Raw genomic sequence first — 19,109 nt, forward strand, 5'->3', positions numbered from 1 at the left:
TTTTCATGATATTACAGCAAAATCAATAAATTTTTAGGTGGGATAATGATATTGTGGCTGTGTGAAAAACTGTCCTATTTCTTAGAGACACACGTGGAAATATTTGAAATGAAACAACTTGATGTCAATCATTTGCTTTAAAACAGTATAGGAAAAACAAGAAGAAAGGGTTGGAGAAGTGTGGCGGGCTGAGAAAGTGTTGAATCTGGAGGTGGGCATGCAGGCCCTCACGTCCTCCTGTTTCCGTGAATGCTTGAAAACTCATGATAAAAACTCCTTTAGGAAAACGTTTTGGGACACCTGAGTGGCTCAGTCGGTTAAGCATCCAAGTCTTGATTTCGGCTCGGCTGGGGTCACGATCTCACGGTTCGGTTGGTGAGATGGAGCCTCGAGTTCGGCGCTGAGATGGCAGCACAGAGCCTGCTTGGGATTCTCTCTCCTCTCTGCCCCGCCCCTGCTCGCGGTCTCTCAAGATAAATAAACTTAAAGACAAAAAAAGTATATTTTCAGATGTCTTTACTAAGCCCCTCCTGCGGCACAAATCAGTGCACCGGCGTGTGGTCTGCACGCGGAGGGGCAGCCGGCAGACCCACCTGCTGCGAGACACCTCCAGCTAAGAGTGTCCGGAACAATAAAGACGTGTAGTGACTCCACGCAAGGAGGAGCCTGCAGCCGGGGCAGCGCCGGCAGGAGCTGCAGCCCCCATCTTCCTACCATTCCTTCCTCCCTCACTGCCCGCCCCGCCTCCCCGCCAGGTCCCTTCGCTGCTGGCGGGGGCTGAGGCTGGCCTGCCCCCTGGGCACGGAAGGGTGCACTTCATGCCAGGAACTACAGAGGCTCCAGTTCCCCCACCGGTCCCCCTCGCGCAGGAGCCACCAGGAGTCAAGCACCTGTCACAGCGCAGGGGCTCTGGGCACTTACTCCCGGGGCAGGGGTGGCGGTGCTGGCGAAGGAAGGGGCTGCAGTGAGGGGCGGCGAAGCAAGGCCCCTCGCCCTGGAATGAGGTTCCTGAGGGGACCCCTGCGCTCCACCACCGCAGAGTCTGCACCTGGGGTGCAGACCTGGGCTGAATAGGGGTCAGGGCACAGGAGCCGCTTGTCTGGTGACCGCAAGTCCGGCTCCCTCATATTCAGCTTCGACCCCATCCCCTCGAATGTGCTGTGCTCTTCAAACACAAAGGGGACACTCTGCAGCCCTTGCACTGTGGTTTTCCACAGTGAGACAGCCACCCTGACGGCCTCCACTCCACCCTCTCTCCCTTTAAGAGACACCTTGTCATCTCGGAAACCGCCCGAGCATCGCCCGCTCTGCGGGTCACCGCGCCTGGCGGGTCTGCGGCTCGGGGGTCGTACCTAGCCAGCCGTGCGGCCCTCGGGGCAGTCCTGCGGCTTGCTCGCCCGAAGCCCGAAGGCTGCGCCCCCCCCCCCCCCCCCCCGCGGTCGCTGATCAGAGGCTGAGACCGCCTGCCAAACCCCGCCTGGAACTGCGCTCCACGCGGCGCGGCCCCGCCCACAGGCCCTCTGGCCCCGCCCACAGGTCCGGCACCACCCGGGCTTCCACCTCGCAGGGCCGCAGGCGAGGACGTCCGTGCAGCCCCGCCCACAGACTCGACCGGCCCCCAGGCCCTCTGGCCCCGCCCACAAGTCCGGCCCCGTCCGGGCCTCCACCCCTCTCGTGGCCCAAGACTACGCGCTCGCGGACGCGAGGCCCCGCCCACAGGTCCTCTGACCCCCGCCCATAGCCCCGCCCCCGCCCCCGCCCCCGCCCCTGTCTCCACTCCACGCGGCCCGCAGGCGAGGACGTCAGCGCTCCCGGACGCACCTCCCAGCACCTTCCGTCCGGGAGACTCCCATCCGCGGGATGACGCAAGACGCTCGTGGCGTTGCCAAGGCTTCAGGAGACGCGCTCCGGTGGGACGGGCGTGCGTGCGCTTCCGGGGCGGAGCGCGGCCGCCGGAAGTGTGTGGCCGTTGGGGCCATGGCGGCGCTCGGCGTCGTCTTACTCCTGCTGCTGGGAGCTGTGTCCTGGCCGCCGGGCTCGGCCTCGGGCGAGGAGTTCTGGCCAGGCCAGTCGGCGGCCGACATCCTGTCGGGGGCGGCGTCCCGCAGACGGTAAAAGCGTGGGACTCCCGTGGCGGGGCACCTGTGGTCGGGGGGGGGGCGGGGATCGGGACCGAGGACAGCGGGCCGGTGCGGGGGGGCGCGGGGCGGAGCCTCCAGCGCCCTCACCCCCCTCACCCCGTTACCCTCTGACCCTCCTCGGGTTTTCAGCCTCCGTGCGCGAGTCAGGGTTGCCCCGGGCTGCTGGGCCTCCGGAGCCCCGGGAAGGGCTGGCTGTGGGTGAGCCTCAAGGGGCAGGCCCGGGCGCCCCTGTTTGATGATGCGGGTTCTTGCCCTGGGTTGGAGGAGACCCGAGTCAGATGTTCGTAAGAGCTCGGCCTTGTTTATCTGCACGGAATCTTCCAGGCTCCATCCAGTTGGTGGATGTTCCCTAGATAAAAGTCTCAGGGATTCAAAAAACCAAAAAAACAACTGTCTGTGCCGTCCAGCAATCACTGAGGGTTTGGACGAAACAGACCGTGCACTGCATGCTGGGTGTAGAGGTGGTAAAGGGGTTCCCTCCTCTGTGGGTGGTCTTGGGGAGCTCTGGAGGCTCAAGCGGGGCGTTACAACAGTTTCATCGGTAGTGCGGTGGTTCTCGAAGTGTGTCCAGGGAGCCCTGAGGTGTCAGAGCCATTTTGGTAGGAACATCAGGATGTTTGTTATTTATCCACCTTTTTAAGTCGTTCTCTCGTGAGTCTACAGCGGGGGTTTTCTTGAGGCCATCTGACCTGCGATAGCTCGACAGGTTGGATGCGGAAGCGGATGTGAAAATCCAGTTATCACTAGACCAAAAAGAGTTACAAAAATTACATTGTCATTCTTCTCACTAATTCTTTTTGCTTAGAAAAATATACTTGTTTTTCATTTAGAAATATCAAGAACCACATCACGTAATAGCTTATTATCATGATTTTAAGTGAATAATACATGCGTTTTAAGTTCGTAACTTCTAACACCGGCACGATGAGTAGATGTAACCCCCGTGAACAGCAGTCCTGTGGGGTCTTCAGTAATTGTGAAGAGTGTGAAGGGGTCGGTAGACCAAAACGTCTGGGTACCGCTGGAGGACTGATCCTCAGGCTCTGGTTGGTAAGACTGCCGGTCTCACTGAATTACTGCCGGCCGTTAAAGGGTGCTAAGATGGTGCCGTTCCTACTCACGGGCTCTAGAAGTAATTGGTTGTACAGAAAGGGGTTGGCGGCGACAGTGAACTACCAGCCGCTCCGAGCGCCCAGATCCTGCCCCGTAGGCATTGGGGGCGCCTCTGGGCTTTGTGTCCAGAAGCCTCAGCGGGGAAGAACCTGGCTCCGGCCCCTCCCTTCTAGGTATCTTCTGTATGACGTCAACCCCCCAGAGGGCTTCAATCTCCGCAGGGACGTCTACATCCGCGTTGCCTCCCTGCTGAAGACGCTGCTGAAGACCGAGGAGTGGGTGCTGGTGCTGCCCCCCTGGGGCCGCCTCTATCACTGGCAGAGCCCGGACATTCACCAGGTCCGGATTCCGTGGTCCGACTTTTTTGATCTTCCGAGTCTGAACAGAAACATCCCCGTGGTTGAGTACGAACAGTTCATCGCAGGTGAGGCCGCCGGGGTGGTGGTGCAGGAGCACCAGCCAGCCCGCTGTGTGCGGCACGCCCGCCCGTTGTGGTGACACTCGCTCTGCAGGGGGGGCCTGCTTCTGTTTCCCGATTCCGCACTCCCGGTGACCTTGGTCTTCCTCTAATTTATCTCGGGAGATAGATCTCCGTGAGCTGTGTGCCCCCTTGTCTCTGAAAGCTGGGGCGGCTGGCGAGCCAGCGGAGGGCGCTCAGAGCTGTGGCTGCTGGTCCGGAAGCCAGGCGTGGCCCCAGCAGGCCGTGCTCGTGTGCAGGGAGGGCCCTGTGTCCCCGAGGGGAAGCGAGACGGGCAAGCAGGATGCCACACGGCAGGCAGGCAGGCGTTGACCCTGGGGCCTCCCTGCAGCACTCGTCATAACGTCTCCTTCCACTTAGGCCTGCTCGGTCTGTTTCATTTTTTTAAGAGAGAGAAGTTGAAAATATTCTTAGAATGAGAGTATTTACAGCTTAGCATTGCTTTCTTTAGACCTAAGCTTAAAAAGGCACTGCCACGTTTTTGCTGCCACCTTAGTCTGGCAGAGGGAGGCGCAGGCCGTCGTGAGCGGGTGCCATGGTCTGTGGAGCTCCTGCTGCGTCGGCCCTGGAGCGTGCGGCTGCGGCTGGCACGTCTTGTTTTTCCACTTCTCCCTGCGCGGCAGACCTGGTCGCTTTGGAACGTTCCCGTGTCGGGATCAGTCCTGGGAGTGCTGCGGCCACGGAACAACATAGGCCGTGTTTTCTGATATCTTCACTCACGGGCAAGAAGCAAACTGGGGCTTGTAAAACGTCTTCTTGGAATGCATCTCTCTCAGAGCCAAGACGAGAGATGCAGCTGGGTGTTTAGTCTGACTCGACTTAGTCTGGGAGTCAGCCTCAGCCTTCGTCTGACCCACAGGTCATGGAGCCTCCCAGAGAAGCTGCCCTTCACCTCCATGAAGGGCTGTGGCCCGAGGGTTTCTTGATGGGTGGACACCAGGACAGGGCCGGGCCTCAGCCGCGTGAGAGCGTGCTCAGCGGGAAGGGGGGGGGGAGTGGGTGTGCAGGGCGGAAGGGCTGCTGCCCACCCTGCGGCTCTGGAGGCCCCAAGCCTGGAGCCGAAGCAGAGGGGACAGGAAGTTGGAGAGCCCTGAGTGCCGCGGAGCAGGCGGACGGCTTGGCCTCCACCCCGCCCGGCTGGCCTCGACTGTTCCACCCTTTCTCACTGCAGAGGGGGGCAGGGATTGAGGATGTGCACCAGGGCACCGGGCGTCTTAGCCTCTCGGTGCCACCTCCCTTCCCGTCACTGCGAGAGGAGCCCCAGGAGGGCTGGGGCCAGGCCCCGCCAGCAGTGCGGCCCCCGAGCGAGGGAAATGTGGAAGAGACGCCAGAATTCCTCTTGATGCGGCTCTCCCGTGACTGGGCTCCATCCGTCCACCCCGGGCACGTCTTGATGAAGCACTGTGGGTGTGGCAGGCACGTCCTGGGTCCGGGTGGGCGCGGTGGGCCGTGGGGAGGTCGGACACAGACTCCTCCCCTCCTGGAGCTCCTGTGGGGCGCGTGGAGGCAGATGAAGAAGTAATTAAAGCACGCGGTGTCCAAGGCGGTGAAGTGTCATGCGGACAAAAAGAGAGTGGGGTGGGGTGGGGTGTGGGGCGGGAGGCTGTCCCCGAGAGGTGCGATTTGAATGGTGTCACAGGGGCCGAGGGTGAGCCCTGAAGGGGAGCGGTCCAGGCGAGGATGGTCCACGCAGGGACAGCCCATACAGGGGCCGTGGGAAGGGGGCACACCGACGTGCTTGAGGGCCAGCAGGGTGGACAGAGTGTGTGGGGCCAGTGGCCGTCGTGAGGACTGGGTTGGGGGGTGCGGCAGAGGAGGGCTGAGCGCCGAGGGCAGGTCCCGCTGCTGTAAGAGGGGCCCCTGGGAGCGGCCAGGGCCTGGACCAGCTCCACTGCCCTGAGGCAGCCCCTTTCACCCACTCTAGGGACCTCGTCCCTGTTGTCCCTTGTTGTGTCCTGTCTCTGCTTCTGTAAGCTTTCTGCAGCCCTGCAGGGAGAAGGTGGGATTAAGTAAAGCAGTAATTCCCTGTCTGTACCAGCGGCCGTCCGACACGTGCCCACACGCGTGCTTCCGGTTCCTGTTCACTGTCCGTTCTTGGCCTCTTCCAGAGTCCGGCGGGCCCTTCATTGACCAGGTGTTCGTCCTGCAGAGCTACGCGGAGGGGTGGAAGGAGGGGACTTGGGAGGAGAAGATTGACGAGCGGCCCTGCATTGACCCGCTGCTCTACGCACAGGACAAGCACGAGTACTACAGGTGCGGCCGCTGGGCCCCCGGCGGGAGGGTCCCCTTCCCCGCCTGGCCCGGTTACAGGGGCGGGGACCCGGGCCGCCTCGACACAGCTCAGCTGCGTTCAGCGCATTTGGATGCGGCCGGGGAGACCGCAGCCTGGCCACCCAGACGGAAGCAGCCATCAGAAGGCTTCCCCAAGGAGGGGCTGTCTCCTCGGCAGCACCTGTGGGTGAAGCACCCGAATACCCGGGTTCTAGAAACTCGCTGCTGTGGGAGCCCCTCCCCTCGGAGGGGCACGGCTGTCGTAGGGTTGTTACCGCCGGGCCTCTGGCACCGTGAAGCTGCCCCCCACCGCCCCCTCCCCCCGGCAGCCGTCCAGATGGAGCCCCACCGGTCTGCTCAAGTCCGCTGAGATTTACGGTTCTTTGTAAGTTTTCACCGGAACGCCACTACCTGTGATCACGAGCAGGAGGTTTTCACCGCGAGATCGCCGGGTCTGCCTAGATTGAGCCGTACACACGTGCATCTGGGGTTTACTGGTTTCCTGTGTGAAAACCAGCGAACGGAGGCACCGGGGATCTTGTTTTCCAGAGGATGGTTTTGGGGTTACGAAGAGACAAGAGCTTTAAACGTCTCCTGTCTGTCCGTTCAAGGCTCGGCTTCAATCATGGCGCCTGTGCTTTTGAGAAACACGTCAGCGAGGTACGTGCCTGCAGGGTCCGCTCGTGGCCGGCCAGTGAATGGGCGAGTGCGTGCGTGGGTGTGCCTGCGCGTGCGCTGTGCGTGCTGCGTGTGCACAATGTGCACACATATGTGCTGTGTGCACAGTGCGTGCATGTGTGTGGGTGCGTGTGTACATGTGTGCTGTATGTGCACTGTGTGTATGTGTGTGTGCCTGCACACATGTGTCGCGTGTGCGCTGTGCGTGCATGTGTGTGTGCGCATGTGCACGTGGATGTGTGCTGCACGTGCACGTATCGTATGCGTGTATGCACATGTGTGTGTCTGCACACTGTCCTGTTGGCATCGGAGGCCCTCCTGGCCTGTGCAGGGTCACTGGAGAGGTGGAGCTCGTCCCCACCCTGCACCTGGTCGTCCTTCCACAGCGAGGTGGGGCTGGGGCAGAGGCGGTCGCGCGTCCCCGGGGAGGGCCCGGGTATAGGTTGGCTGTACCCGTGTCCTGGGGGTCTGTGCTGCCAGTACAGCCTCGCACGGGCTTCTCAGCCACTTCACGGTGGGAGCTGATGGGAGGGTCTCCAGTCCTGACGCAGGCGGTGGAGGGGTCTGGCTCTCCTGTCTGAGGCAGGGGTGGAGCTAGACATCAGCGAGGCGAGGGCGGCATGGCCCGGGGGCGGCAGGCCCGACTGGAAGAGAGCGCTGACCTTACTCGTTCCCCTACCTGTCCCGGTGACCGCCCGGCGTGGCTGAAGCGGGGTGAGAACGGGGACGGGAGGGGAGTGGCAGGCTCGGGACGTTTTGAGATGGCCCGCTGCAGCCTGGTCCCGCCTGCGGTCAGGTCTCCCGCGCAGCCTTCTCGGAGCCGGACCTCACAGTGGTCAGAGGAGGGGCTGTGGCCTCCCCGGTGCCCCGTACCACTCAGGACGCACGGTTGGGGACCAGGAGAGAGGAGGAGGCTGGTCGCCTTTCCCCACACTTGTGCCCCGCATTGTCCAGGCTGGAGTGGACGCGGCCCTTTCTGGAGTGTCCCTTCCGTGTGCTCTGACACCGGGGATTCTTTGATCGCCTCGGGAAGGGGCCGCTCTGTCCCTCGTTGTCCCTCGTTGTGCAAGGACTGTGAAAAAGGTGCTAGTTCGGGGCTTGAAAAGCCGACGTGCTGAGGGGCACCGAGCCCTGTGTTGTTAAAATGATTTTTTTTTTAAACAGGAGTGTGGTCTGACTGACCACACGATTGTGGTATCTGTCATCATGCGGTTTTGTCTTCCACATGTGGCCAGTTACGTAGCAGATCTTCCAAAATTACAAAATCGAGCCATTTCTGTGCTCCTGTGTGAGCTGTCTCTGGGGCTGTTTTACCAGAACCGCTGACTAGTCCCACTTGCTCGCTTTGTCTGTGGTGTTTCTTTCGTCAGTGGTGACAGCGGGGTTGCTGACCCCCGGTGCGGTGGCTGGGACAGGAGAGACCCCTCACGGTGCTCACGGTCTCCCGCAGGAGCGTGTGTGGAGGTCTCCGGCCCAGGCGTGTCCCGGTGGGCTCCCGGCTTCCTTCCCAGACAATCCCTGGAGCAGGCGAACAGAATTGTCTTAAAATTAAACGCTTTTTCTCTTGTTTGGAAACAGGTCAGTGATGCTGGACAGAGCCGAGAACCTTCTGCACGACCACTACGGCGGGAGGGAGTACTGGGACGTGAGTGCCGCCCGCACCTGCCGTGCTGTTGACTGGCCTGTGTGCGTGCTGGGCGCGTGCGCCTCCCTGTCGCCTTGACGCGGCAGGAGCCTGAGGAAGTGGGCTCCACGCCTGCCCTGCTCCGGAGGTCTGCCCTGTGTAGACGTAGGCGTAGAGCTCCCGCGGGGAGCCAGGTAGAGGTCAGGCGCCTGTCCGGAGGACCCCGGAGAGACCCCCGCTCCCTGACCCGGGTGCCCCCTGAGCAGGTCGTCTCCAAAGCAGAGAGGTGTCTCGTCACGGCCGCCCTCACAGCTCTCTGCCTCTCGTCGGCACCGTGGTCCCCTGTTAGCTGCGAGGCCGCCGACTCCCTCCGGCCAGCCACGTTCTCTTGACCCGAGCCCCGCCCCCCAGGCAGGGCGCCTGTCCGAGCATCTCACCCTGTGCCCGTGGTGGTGGTCCCGGTCGCCCGCCGTCCGGCCTTTTGCCGGTTGGTGACCCGTCACCGCCAGACCCTCTTAGGAGCCCGTCCCCAGTTGACCTCCGAGAGTGTCGGCTCGGTGTCCCCGGCATCCGGCGTCCCCCTCGGACTCTCGGGCCGGCCTCGGGATGCGGGTGGGGCTCGGGGCGCCCGCCGGGGGGCCGACGGGGTGGGGCACTCAGCGGGGCGCTGTTCTCTGCACCCGCAGACCCGGCGGAGCATGGTGTTCGCCAAGCACCTGCGGGCCGTGGGGGACGAGTTCAGGAGCAAGTACCTGAACTCCACGGACGAAGCCGACAGGATCCCCTTCGAGGAGGACTGGACCAAGATGAAGGTAGCGCCCCCACGCTTTCTCGCTCGGGGATGTGCGTCAGGAGGGTCCCCTTGTCCCAGCGCCGGCCCAGGGCCCGGTTCCGTTTCCGCCGGAGTTCCTGGAGTTCCGGGAGTAAAACCGGGCGGCGAACACGGACGGGGACGGTCAGCGTTTCCCTCGTGACGTGAGGACAACAGAGAAAGAAAAGGCGAGGTTTTTCTCAGAGAGGCCAAACCGGACTCACCAAAAGGGTCACCCTTGTTTTAGAAAGTTTTTTCTGAGGGTGTGGTTTTCATGTAACTCGTTTTCAACAAATGACACGTGGCTGTCTCAAGCGGGCGTCGTTGCTGAGCATTTCCCGGGGGCGCGTTCGAGTGGCGCTGTCCACGGGGCCGGCCGCGCGTGGAGCGGCACCGTTCCGGCAGCGATCCCTCGGTCGTTACGTGGTGTTTACTGGAAAAGCACCGTAGCGGATAGACCCTTTTCCCTAGTTTTGTACTTTTTTCCAGGGTTTCCTTTACCTTTTTTGTTTTGCTCAGTTAAAGGGTCTGTGGTAATTAGTCACTTCGCGGTCTTGGAGAGACATCTGGCCCGACGCCCGCGTGGCGTGGTGCTGCCACGCGGACAACGCGTCCCCTCCGTGTCCCGCGTGCCAGCTGCACGCAGGTCCCTCAGCAGTCCCCGTCCTTTGCCAGGTCAAGCTGGGGTCCTCGCTGGGGGGCCCGTACCTCGCGGTTCACCTGAGGAGGAAAGATTTCATCTGGGGCCACAGAGAGGACGTGCCCAGTCTGGACGGGGCCGTGAAGAAGATCCGCGGCCTCATGAAGACCCACCAGCTGGACAAGGTGTTCGTGGCCACGGACGCCGTCAGGAAGGGTACGTGGCTCCGGCTCCGTCCGCGTCCGCTGCCCCCGGTTAGGCCGCGGCAGACCCGGGCCCGCGCGCAAGCCTCGGCCCGAGCCGGGAGGGCAGCGGCGGCTCCCGCGGCCGGTCCTCCTGCCCGTTTCCGCCGGCCCGTGCGGAGCCGGCGCAGCACACGCGTCCGGGAGCCGCGACCCCAGCGCGTCCGCCCTCCTTCGCTCCGCAGAACACGAGGAGCTGAGGCGGCTGTTGCCCGAGATGGTGAGGTTCGAGCCCACGTGGGAGGAGCTGGAGCTGTACCGCGACGGTGGCGTGGCCATCATCGACCAGTGGATCTGCTCGCACGCCAGGTGCCTCTGCCGGCCGCCCCCGCCACGCCCCGCGCCCCGCGCCCCTCAGCCTCTGGCGGGCGGCCCCCCGTTCCCCGGCCCCGCGCGGAGGGTCGTGCTCCCCGTCCGGTCCTCGCCCGCCGGCTTCCTCCCCAGTCCCGTCGCGGCGCTCTGTCTTGGACCCTCCTGTGTGTCCCTTCACCTCGAGGTCCTGCTCCTCTGGACTCGGTGACCCCCTCGATCACACGTGTCACCGAGGAGCACATGCAGGGCCTCCGGAAAGGGAGGGCGGGCTCTGTGTCACTGTCCCGAGAGGCAGGCCTGCCCCCGGGGAAGAGCAGGGCTGGGATGCACATGCTCCGCGGGGGGCGGGAAACCGAGAGGAGGTTAGTTTCCGTCTGCAGGACCCTCGGAGCCACCTGGCGTATGCCCCGGTTGGTCCCAACTGTGCCTGCCGGGCTGCGGGCCGGGGCCTCCCCCGTGCTGAGCAGATGGCGTGGGGACGCCTCTCTGCCCTCAGAGGTCCAAGCCCAGCTCTGAGCCCCCATCTCAAGCAGCCAGAATCCTGCAGGGGACTCGAGTCGGCGCCCGTGCAGGACCTGGGGCCTCTCCGCAGCACCCCCCCCCCAGCCCCACCCCAGCCAGGCCTGTGGCCCCTGGGCAACGGTGACTCACGAGGCTGGGCAGGGCTGGGGGGGTGAGCTCGCTCATGCGGCTCTCGTGACCTCTGATTCGCAGGTTCTTCATCGGGACCTCGGTCTCCACGTTTTCTTTCCGGATCCACGAGGAGAGAGAGATCCTAGGGCTCGACCCCCGGACGACGTACAACCGGTTCTGTGGGGACCTGGAGGAGGCGTGCGAGCAGCCCACGCACTGGAAGGTCGCCTACTGAGCCGGCACCCCGTGGACCCCACCTCCTGGACTCGCCTTACACGCAAACTCTCGGGCTCTCTCTGACCACACGAGTTCCCTCGGGTGGCTCCTGCCCCTGTCCGACCGGCCAGGCTACCACATAAGCCCTCTTCAGGGTCACGGATGCAGCCCACAGCCACGTGAGCCACGGCGTGTGTCTGTGCTCGGTGTTTCTTCCCGCCGTCGGCCGCCCGTGGCCGGGGGCTTTGGTCGGGCGAGAAACCGGGTCTCCGCCTGCCAGCAAGGCCCTCGTGACGGGAGAAGGTGCCGGGCCTCGTTTCCTGGGTCTGGAGGGACGTCCGGCAGCGAGTGGTACAGATGTGGCGTGCGGGCAGCTCCCGTCCCGGGGGCCGGGGTGGCCGTCCTTTGGACCTGGCGTGGCGTCGGCCTGCTGGTCCTGTTTTTTCCGCCCTCTCGCCCACCTGAAGCCACCCACGGGTTGGTGGGAAGTGAACCGCGGCCTTGCGGACCAGGTCTGAGGCCTGTTGTCCCCCGCTCAGAGTGCTGGAAGGTTCGTTGGAAGTCTCCAGCGGTTTGTCGGGTTCTCGCAGAGAGGAGCCCTGGCCGCCTGTGAGCGTGTGAGGGCGGACGCCCCTGGCACAGCCTCGTGGTGGGCGCGGTGGGCCCGGGGACGAGGGGCACCATCGCTGTGGCCTCAGAAGGGCCTTGGGGTCACGCCGCACAGAAACCCTTTCTAGGCCGTCAGCGTGGCCACCCCCACATCCCCTCTGGCCGGGAGCCCCGGTGACCCACCCAGGCCGGGTCCAAAGCCCCGGGGCTTCTGGGGCTTCTTCCCGAGCTCCGAAAACCCACCTGAACGCCCGGCAGGGTCCTGCGGTGTCACGGCGGCATGGGGTCAGGCGATGAAGTATTTATTCTTTTCCCATTTGTACATTCAAATGCCATTCATAAAATATGTTTTCTAGAAAGGTGGGATTCTGTAAACGGTGCCTTGTTCATAGCCCTGAATTTTTTCTCAGCTGAGAGCTACGCGGAACAGTCCTGACCGTGACTGCCACTTCTCCGTCTTAAGGGAATTGCTTTGTTGTGTAGTCTCACTCGGGGACCGCGTGGCCGGGACGGGGAGAGCATCCTCTCCTATCCGTCCGCTGGACCGGCTGCTGCCTGAGAGCCGCCCGTCAGGCACGGAGGAGGCCGTCCTGGGTCTGTGCTCTCGGGAAGCCCCAGCCCAGGCCACCCCACTTAGGTTCGCGGGGAGGTGAGGGGTCGGCAGGGAGGGGGCACTGCGGTCCAGGCAGGCTGTGCCCCGTGTCCTGGAAAGGCGCCGTGGCAGGTGGGCCCAGGGCGGGGGAGGAGGAGCTGTGGGGAGTCGGAGGGAGTCTCGGGGGGCCCAGAGGTGGGGGAGGGGGGAGTGGCGGCGGGAGCCCCTGGGGGTCTGAGCAAAGGGGTGAACAGGCTAGAGACCGGGGCCCAGGTGAAGCCGTCAGGGAGGGTTCGACTTCAGGGCGTCCCCCCCACCCCCCGGGCCCCCCGCTGGGAGGACCCTGGAGCACTTTCCGGGATGGGGGTTGGGAGTCTCGAGTTGAGGGGTGAGCAGAGGACTCAAACCACGGGGCGGGACCAGGTGGGGGAGCCGGGGGGGAGCGTGGGTGGAGGGAGGAGGAAACCTCGGTGGCCCACTCAGGTGGCCTCCGCCCGGCGGGGGGAACGGTGCGGGGCCCACGGAGGCCGCCCGTCGGCAGAGCCACCCCCCTTCACACCTGGAGCTGCCCAGCCCACCCGCCCCCGCTCGAGCGCCCGACCGGAGGAAGAGGAGCGCGGAGCCACACGCCCGGTGGCCGCCTGGGTGGTGAGCCGTGCGGCAGGCATGTCTGGGTGCCACTTGGAGGGACAGCCGTGCTGGCGTGGAGACGCGGTGCTTCGGGAAGTCCAGGCGGTGCCCCCGAACGGGCAGCTCGGGGCCGGGGCGAGGACGGCCGCTCGCGTCTTTGTGAAGTGTGCCTCTGTGGCCATCCCCGTGCCGAGGAGCGTGTGGGCAGAGGCGGTCTCGAGACCCTCAGCCTCCCTGCTCCCAAAGGCCGGATGGGCCCCCAGAGCCCCGCGCTTCGGCAGCTAACCTCTCCTTGGGGCCGAAGGTGAAGGAAAACCGGCCTTTCGTTAAACGAGGACCAAGCGTTCGCGCCCCGCGAGCCGGGTGGACGTGGTTTGGGTCCCGGCGGTTTGTGAGCCCTTGGGGGCGCGGGGAGAGGAGCCGCCGGCACCGGGAGGGCTCCCAGGTGGGAGGGCCCTGGCCAGCGGCACTTGCCACGCGGCGTGGGAAGCGCCCGCTCGCTCGCGTCCCGGACGCCCGGCCACCCCCGACCGTCCCCCCCGGGCTGTGCCCCGACACTAGGGGCTCCGCCTCGCGGTCCGGGCTCCGGGCACCAGCTGCTGTGACCACGGTGCCCTCGGGGTGTGCTGGGCGGGACGGGGCTGCCGGCCTCAGAATGGAGACCTGCTTCCGGACCGACGGGACCCCCGCCTGCTCGGGAGGGCGCGGGCCGCCCTCTCCGTGGGTCTCGGTCCCCTTCTTTCCTCCAAGGGAGACCCAGGCACGCCACCGGCCCCCGCTCCCGCCCACCTTTGTGGGTAGAGACAAGACGGGCACTTTGGCCAGGACCGGGAGGAGGAAGCGTGTGCTCGCGGGCGGTTTTCCAGCAGCGCGTCCCTGGGCCCTGGGGGTCACGGAGGCTCCGGGGGCGATGGGGCAGGGACACCCCTGCCGCCCCTCCCCATGCTGGGTGCTGGGCATCTCCTACGCGGAGGGGCACTTGGAGAGGCTGCCGCTGGGCCTGGGGGTCTGGGCGGGCGTGGCCTCCAACCCCAGCCTGGAGAACCGGAAGCTTCCGGGCACCACGGAGCACAGAGTGGTCATGCTGCAAGGGTGGGGGACGTGGGGTCCACTCTGAGGCCAAGAGGCAGGCGGTGTGTGGGAGAAGAGGGGCCCGGGGCCCGTGGCGACCCTGGGCCCGCCCCCCACCCTGGCAGGTCTAGAGCTGTAGTCGCTGTGGGCCAGAGATGCTGACTCCCGGAGGCCTCAGGCCTGAGCCCGCGTTCCCGCCCTCCTAACTGGGCGCCTGCTGACCCGCCACACTGGACCTGGGGCCTCCGATGCTCTGCCCCTCGGTCAGACTTGAGAGGTGCCCCTTTTTTCATCCCTCCATCCCCCCCGACACTGCCCCAGCAGGACAGGCTGTCCGTGGAAAGTACCAGAACAGTGTGGGCCAGAGTGTGTCTACAAGCTGTCACCACCTCTGCCATTTACAGATGGGGAAACTGAAGCTCAGGGCCAGGTGAACGACCAGGGCCGCCGTGTGAGCAGGAGGCTGACCCGGATTTGGATCCAGGTCTCTCCTCCGTGTGGGTCCTGCCTCAGTGGGGGAGGGGAGGGGGTGACCAAGGACCTGAGCGCGGCGTCTCATGTGTCCCACCAGCCGACTGTCCCGAGGGAACCTCGCCCCGCACCCGCTCCCCCCTCCGCCCCGGGCCCCGGGCTCTCGACCTGAGGAGACCCTTGCTCCTGAGCTGGGGGCTGTGTCTGCCCGGAGCCGGGCCTGACCCGGAAGAGGAGCCCCCCCCACCCAGACGTGGGGAGAAGGGGCCCCAGGCCCCAGGGCCCAGCCTCCTGCACGGCTTGCCTCCGTCGGGCAAAGAGTTAACGGTCTGCGGGCTGCTGCCCTCCCAGCCAACACGCACCCGGAGGGCTGGCTCTCTCGCTCGTTCTGCTCAACAGTCTCACCCCTGCAGGATGGCAGCGGGAGCCCGGCCCCCCGTGACGTGCCCCTGCCCCGGCTAAAATCCCGCCAGTGCACGGGGCCCAATGAAATCAGAAGCTCCCCGGTGGGCAAAGCTGGAGCCGCCGGTCGGGCCTCGTGGGCACGCCTGGGAAGATCCCCGCGTGGGCATCCCTGTGAACGGGGCTTTCCGGGGTGGCTCTCCGCGGGGGGGAGGTGGCACGCGCGGCCCCGGAAGGCCTGTGTGGCGTGAGCCGGGCACTTGCGGGGACGGCGACGGGTGACCTGGCCGCAGACGGGGCTCCTTGGCCCCGGCCGCCACCGGCTCCCGGGGAGAGCGCCACCGCACCCCAGTGCCGTGCCCCCCCCCCCCACCTCACTGTCCCGCTCCTCCCGCTGGTGACGTTGTTCCCTCTCAGATACCTTATTCCGTGTGCCCCATCCCAGCCCGGGCCCCAGCGAAGGGCAGAGTGCGTCCTCCGAGAGCGGCTCGGGGACGCACGCAGCAGACTCCGCCTCAGGTCCCCTGGGCGCACGTCCAACGTCGGGTCGTGCCGGCCGCTTCTCCGCAGGGCCATAGATGCGTTCTTCGCTCTCTTGTTTCGAGCCCCTTGTAGACTCATGTGCTGTCGTGAGAAATGACGGCGCTCCCTTCCGCCCGTGTCCGCGACAGTGACGCCTCGCGTGGTGGCCCGAGTGCCAGGTTGACCTGGTCCACGGACCTGCTCCATTGCTACCAGTGCCACCGGCACTGGCGTGTGTGTGTGCATCGTGCCTGTGCGCCTGTGTGCTTGTGGGTGTGCACGTGCGCCTGTGCGCCTGTGTGCACGTGTGTACACGTGTCTCCACAAGTGCGTGCAAGTGTGTGTGCCTGCACGGTGGAGACGGCGCCTTCCAATGGGCCCCCTTGCGTTACCCCTGTGCCGCACCACCACCTGGCGGCCACTGTCTGTCCCCATAGCCGCACTTTTTGTCGTCTCAAGAGTGTGACCTTTGGAGATCAGCTCTCCCCCCTCAGCACACCTTCGACCCATCTGTGTCACAGACGTCATCACAATTTAAATTAGGAGGGTCGTCACAGAACATTCCAGTTCACCCGGCTTCACGGGGGCCGGTGTCCCTGGATGGTACGCGTGCTACTCCACGTGGAGGCTTCTGCACAGACACCGTGCGCTGCATCGAGCCTGAGACGCCCTCTGGGCTGCAGGGAGGACCCCTCGCTCACCCTCTTCCGTACCTTGCAACAGCTTCCCCTCTGGGTGCCCGGCCCTGCACCCCCCGCCTGGGTCCCGAGCCCCGGCGTGGGCCAGGAGCTGACGTTCTGCTGGAGTGGACACACGGGAAAGTGGTTAAAACCAGAATCGGGAGCCTGGGGTCCTCTGTGCTGAAGGGAGGAAAAGGGATGGGCGAGAACTGTCCCTTAATGGACGGTCAGGGAGGGCCATCCGGGCGAGCAGACCAACTGCTACCTGCAGGGCTGCAGGCAAAGTGAAGTTGGAGGCCCTGGCTCTCACGGTGGTTGGAACTCTAAGAGGTGCGATGGAGGCCAGAATGAGGCACCTGCACCGCGAGGTCCGAATGACAAGGGGCCTGAGTGGGCGGAAGAGCACTGGAAGGGAAGGAGCAGGCAGTGCAAAGGCCCTGAGGTAAGTGCAAGTCTGGCTTGAGAAACAGAAAGCAGGTGCCAGCACCCAGTATGGTGGTGCCACGGCACGGTGTGGGGCAGGAAGGAAGGAGCCCCATGGTCGCAGAGCCCCTGAGGCCAGCAAGGGGCCTGGAGTAGGAAGCACTGTAATGTGGTTCCCAGCTGCAGGGGGAGGGGCCAGGAAGCAGGAAGGAGCCCACCGGAGCCCCTGCACTTGGCCGGGCCAGGAGTACGGGGAGCCAACTCCGTTCGCTAAAGGCTGCAGGGGAACCAGATGCCTGTCGGCCTCTGGTCAGATGGTGGGCGAGGTCCCGAGCCAGGTAGGAAAGATGGGGACGTGATCAGAGCTGGAGGGCCACCCGGGATGCCTGGACGGGGCACCCCCTCTGCTATGGGCCCTCGGAGGCTCTAACTACCACCCTGAGGAGAGACCTGTCCCCACAGCAACTTCTCCGGATACTTCTGACGAACACAGTAACTGTCCGTTCTTACCGTTCCCGTTTAATCCTGCGACCAGAGGGGGCATTGAATGCAGAGTCTGGAGCCTGCCAGGGTCCATATCCTCCGCTGCCAGGACAGGAGAGACGCTCTCTCCCCCCAGAAGCGAGGCCTGGCCTCGCTGCCCTCTGCTCTGCTGGGCGAGCGCCACCTCCCCGCCTGCCCGCATCTCCAATTCAGTCGGGTCCTTGTTCAGGAGGCGGTGACATAGCCAGGGAGCGCTCCCTGCACCGTAGCAGCGCTGAAAATGCCCAGGACGGCCCTGAGGTCCTTCACAGCCCGAAGGGAAGGGAAGTGATGGGAGATTCCTTTTAATGTTTGTCTATTTATGAGAGAGAGAGAGAGAGAGAACAAGCGGGGGGCGGGGCAGAGGGAGGGAGAGAGAATCCCAAGCAGGCTTCGTGCCGTCAGCACAGAGCCCCGCCCGGAGCTCCACCCCACAAACCGTGAGACCATGACTTGAGTCAAAGTCAAGAGTCAGCCGCTTAGCCCCCCGGGCACGCCCAAATGATGGGAAACTCAAGGGTGTGATTTCAAGACTGACTCTTGGAAGTTCTTCCCTCATTGCTCGTGCGCATCTCTCTGGCCGCCGGCCCCCTGCCGTCCACACTGCTGATGTTTTCGGTGCCGATTTCAGGAAAGTGAGGCTCCTCCTCTGGGCTGGGGACGCCCATCCGAGAGTCTGACCCAGAGGCCCTCCCGGAACAGATTGGTTTGGGTGCCAGGGCGGGGGCTGGGCTGCTCCCCGGGGACCGGGCCTCCACTACAGGGGAGTCCCAGGGGAGGCCGGACAGCTGCTGAGCCGAGGGCCGCGGGTGGCTGTGCGCAGCTGTCTTCAACGACCCGGCTCTGAGGAGCTTGGGAGCAGCCCACCTCAGAGACGCGGTCAGTCCGGAGAACGGAGCCCCCACCAAGCTGCTCAACGGGCACGACTCCAGCACTCAGGCCGGGAGAGGCCGCCTTCAGGCACCGCGGGATCCAGGGGCCCAGCCCCATGTGTGGGTGGAGCCCTGTCCCAGGCCAGGCAGGAAGGTGGGGCGGGGAGGCCAGCCCCCTCCGCCTGAGGAGGGCCTCGCTGGCCCTCAGTACCCCAGTCATGCCCGGTAATGCGGGGAGCCCTTGTCCCCACCCCCCCATGCCCCCATTGCCATGCGGGCACTAAACGGGCCAGGGAAACTTCAGGACAGACGTCATGCCTTACGCCCCAGTTCCTTCCTCCGAAATTCGCTTTCTTTCTCATTCTCCTTCTTCACCCGTGTCTCCCACAAACGAGCCTGAGAACAGAGAAGCAACCGACCTCGCGATCATCGCCAGAGGAGGGACCCGCTGGCCCAGGGGACTCTGTGCTGCCCCAAACCCTCAGGCTGCCGGCCTCTCCCGGGGGCCCCCCCGCGGTTGGCTGCCCCCCACCCCGCACCCTCCCGCCTCCAAGGGCAGGGCCAGCCGCAGGGGTCCCCGCCACGCACTCGGTCTTGCCCTGGGTGTGAGATGCCCCGGCTGCCCTGTGCGTCCTCAGAGGAGTTGTTCTGCCCTCCCTCCCCGGGAGCAGGGAGGGGCGTCCCGCTGAGAACAGGGTGTGTGAAGCCAATCAGAAAATGCAGACACATCTCAACAGGCCGACTGGCGACAGTGACTTCAGGTGGCTCTGTTGGGACCACAGGCTGGCACTTCCTGACCTGCCTGTTTCCGAGGAAGCACAGGAGAGGCACAGAGGAGCCCATGTACCTGAGCCCCCCCCCGCCAGGCACAGCTGAGCCCCCCACAAGGCACAACTGAGCCCACCCTCCCCAGGCACACCTGAGCCCCCCCACGAGGCAAACCTGAGACTCCCCCCTCCCCAGGCACACCTGAGCCCCCCCACGAGGCACACCTGAGACCCCCCACGAGGCACACCTGAGCCCCCCCACGAGGCACACCTGAGCCCCCCCACGAGGCACACCTGAGCCCCCCCTCCCCAGGCACACCTGAGCCCCCCCACGAGGCACACCTGAGCCCCCCCCCCCCCCCCGCACACCTGAGCCCCCCACGAGGCAA

The 19,109-nt window shown here is 64.9% G+C and overlaps 1 protein-coding gene across 2 annotated transcripts; it reads left to right on the top strand.

Moving 5' to 3' along the window:
• The first annotated feature begins 1,852 nt into the window (after nucleotides 1–1,852).
• Nucleotides 1,853–12,127, top strand: POFUT2 (protein O-fucosyltransferase 2). 2 transcript variants are annotated; one of them, XM_047847056.1, is made up of 9 exons: nucleotides 1,853–2,111; nucleotides 3,428–3,678; nucleotides 5,841–5,985; nucleotides 6,553–6,663; nucleotides 8,260–8,326; nucleotides 8,992–9,117; nucleotides 9,792–9,972; nucleotides 10,184–10,307; nucleotides 11,025–12,127. In XM_047847056.1, exons 1-9 carry the CDS (start codon nucleotides 1,861–1,863, stop codon nucleotides 11,176–11,178), a joined length of 1,410 nt encoding a protein of 469 aa, XP_047703012.1. In that variant the 5' UTR covers nucleotides 1,853–1,860; the 3' UTR covers nucleotides 11,179–12,127. The 2 variants fall into 2 exon arrangements, with proteins under 2 accessions (XP_047703012.1, XP_047703013.1); XM_047847057.1 differs by having other exon boundaries at nucleotides 3,476–3,678.
• The last annotated feature ends 6,982 nt before the right edge of the window (nucleotides 12,128–19,109 follow it).

The sequence above is a fragment of the Prionailurus viverrinus genome, unplaced genomic scaffold (assembly GCF_022837055.1).
Source record: "Prionailurus viverrinus isolate Anna unplaced genomic scaffold, UM_Priviv_1.0 scaffold_42, whole genome shotgun sequence".
Taxonomy (NCBI): Eukaryota; Metazoa; Chordata; class Mammalia; order Carnivora; family Felidae; genus Prionailurus; species Prionailurus viverrinus.

Bases quoted from the DNA above. Each gene is read 5' to 3' on its own strand.
- POFUT2 (XM_047847056.1), top strand. From the start codon at position 1,861: ATGACGCAAGACGCTCGTGGCGTTGCCAAGGCTTCAGGAGACGCGCTC. The intron at 9,973-10,183 runs GTACGTGGCTCC...TTCGCTCCGCAG, and splicing joins CACGGACGCCGTCAGGAAGG to AACACGAGGAGCTGAGGCGG. The intron at 10,308-11,024 runs GTGCCTCTGCCG...TCTGATTCGCAG, and splicing joins TGGATCTGCTCGCACGCCAG to GTTCTTCATCGGGACCTCGG.